The sequence below is a fragment of the Apis dorsata genome, unplaced genomic scaffold, assembly GCF_000469605.1.
Source record: "Apis dorsata unplaced genomic scaffold, Apis dorsata 1.3 scaffold_53, whole genome shotgun sequence".
Lineage (NCBI taxonomy): Eukaryota > Metazoa > Arthropoda > Insecta > Hymenoptera > Apidae > Apis > Apis dorsata.
Window position 1 is genome coordinate 96,862 of NW_006263354.1, and position 2,380 is coordinate 99,241.

General features: G+C 40.3%; 1 protein-coding gene across 8 annotated transcripts in view; it reads left to right on the forward strand.

Moving 5' to 3' along the window:
• LOC102673008 (calmodulin-binding transcription activator 2-like) overlaps positions 1-2,380 on the forward strand; it is a 35,811-nt gene that overhangs the window by 9,213 nt on the left and 24,218 nt on the right. For 7 of the 8 annotated variants that reach the window (XM_006609383.2, XM_031515102.1, XM_006609384.2 and 4 more), the window contains exons 2-3: positions 78-506; positions 782-1,064. In XM_006609383.2, coding sequence (XP_006609446.1) covers positions 273-506; positions 782-1,064 — 517 coding nt within the window. In that variant the 5' untranslated portion in view covers positions 78-272. Of the gene's footprint in view, positions 1-77; positions 507-722; positions 1,065-2,380 lie in introns of those variants that run through there. The other variant, XM_006609387.2, reaches the window with a different exon arrangement.

Here is a 2,380-nt window from a genome sequence, read left to right on the forward strand (position 1 = left end):
ACGGAATAGGATGAAAGTAGGATCATCCTTTAAGACGACAGCTTTAATATCGGGTATCTTGGTGTACGTGTGTACAGGAGGAGCAGGTGGCAGCAATCGCGCTGGAGCTTTAAGAACCAAGGGGTGGAGAAGGCTGGAGAACGCGTTTCCCGTCGGATACTTGGATCAGCCGAGGAAGGAGGATCGTTTTCAAGGAAGCTTTCGTGCAACCTGTGCACGTTCTCCTTCTTCGTCAGTAACAGGCAAGAAAGACTTAAAAGGGGGTGGCGAGGATGAGGCAAGTAGTTGTGTTGGAGCCGGCTGGCAGCGTTCTGGTGATCAGGCAGACTTCCCTCGGTAGTAACGTCACTACCGGTAACACCAATTCCAATGTTGGATCCAATAACGCTCACGAGACCCATGGGCTCGCCAATCACGCCGCTGTGTCCACCATTGCCTCCAATGATCACAATCAGAATCGTATCGTCGTCGTGCGCTCGTCCTCCTCGACCTGCATGACTACCACGGTGAGTAGATTAATTCGTTGTACGTTTCGAACGAGAACGAGTTGAATTTTCCTATTGGATAACTTGGTTATTCTTCGAGAAAAAAAATTGATCTTCTTCTTCTTCTTCTTTTTTTTTCCTCCCCTCCATTTTAGTTGCAGTAGAATTAGCAGGATTTCGTTCTTTTGTTTTTGTCGAGTAAATGTTGGTTTGTAAATGTTTTATTGTGATGAATAGAAAAGTTCTCGCGATGTAACGACAAGGTTCCATAGAAGACATCCAACATTTTTCACCAGGCTGACAATCATTCATCCGCGAACGGTAACAACATCAATATTAACGGCAACCTGAACGGGAACTCCGGGGCAATTGGTAGCAAAACGTCGACGAAGGTTGTGGTTGGTAGCGGAGTTTCCAAGTCGAACGAGAGAAACGATCATCTTAGAAACGATCACAAGAGCCAAGATGGGATCGGTACCGGTGAATCGAACCCTGGATGTCGTCCAAGGACGAGCAAGGAAGCAGTTCACGAGAACGTCTCCTTAGACAGGAAGCTCGATGGCGCGGATCCCATCTCCGGTAAGTACTTCCGCCGTTACTTCCTTTTACCTTTGACAGACCAGTTCTTTACCGATCTTTACCGTGAATTATTTATCCTTCTGTCGGACGTACTTCTTCTCGTGCCAATAATTTACCTTGCTGTTTATGCGCTAAAAGGAAACGACCAACTCTCCACAACGATCGTCAGGTTTCCAGTCGATGGAAACGTTTATGAAGTTATAGCTTTATGTTCCTGTTTGCGATTGGAACGATCCTCGTTCCACGGAATCGTTTTATTCGTTGTTGATCTCTCCAAAAAAGAACGATACGATGGGATCGTGATTTCGGTTATAGTCGATCAAATATTCGGAGAAAGTGCGTTGATTTCCAAAGAAATGGGATACGGAGTGTTTCCATTCCACGAACGTTTCTTTTATATCAAGTTCGATAAAGGAGATATATATATATATACGAAACGATAATTTTTTGTTCTATTATCCTTTCAACGATTGTTCACGATCTTTTCCGTCGTTCTTTTTGTCGATATTAGGAAACGTTATTTAGTCTAAAAAAGAATATTTCCAACGTGACACACGTTCTTCCAACACGATAAACCATTCTAATAAAAGTTTCTAGCAAATTGGCGATCTCGTGACGATGCGAATTCGTTGTGTATGTATTGGCTAGATTAATTAAAGAAATAAGACAAAAGAAAAGTTTGATACGTTTCGAGGCACGGAACGAAATGATACAATAATAACGTTTGACTCGTAAAATTGAAGGAGGAGTACACGTGTAAATATATATATTTTTTTTTTTCGAGAAATCATTTTATTATTTCCCCTTTTCAACGAATCGAATTCGCGTTAGAGAGAGAATTTATTCAAAATTCTGTCCATAACACCATTGAATTTCACGGAACGAGGCGCTCTTTAATTCTTTCCCTTTAAGTCTCCCCTTATTTAAATTTTAAACGAAGTTCATCGATCGAATTTCGTTTGGAATCAAAACTGTTTAAGCCCGCATGAATTATACATAGTTTATATTAACTTCTATGACAGGGGAAACAATTACTTTAACTTAGTATTAATGAATTTTTAATATGACGACGAGGGAACGAAATAAGTGTATTAAACGTTCCTACGTTCTTCCTCCCTTAACTTAATTGTATGCATACATTCATCGATTCATCGTTAGATTCTGAAAATTTTGTATCCTCGTGGAAATGGTTAAGTGTTATTTAATTAACGTTCAAAGTTATTTTTTTCATCTTTCTGTTCGGTCGCGTTAAAAAACGGAGTTTAAGCCAAAGGGGATCGTTTCTCTTTGGCTTTTTTTTTTTTTTTTTTTTTTTT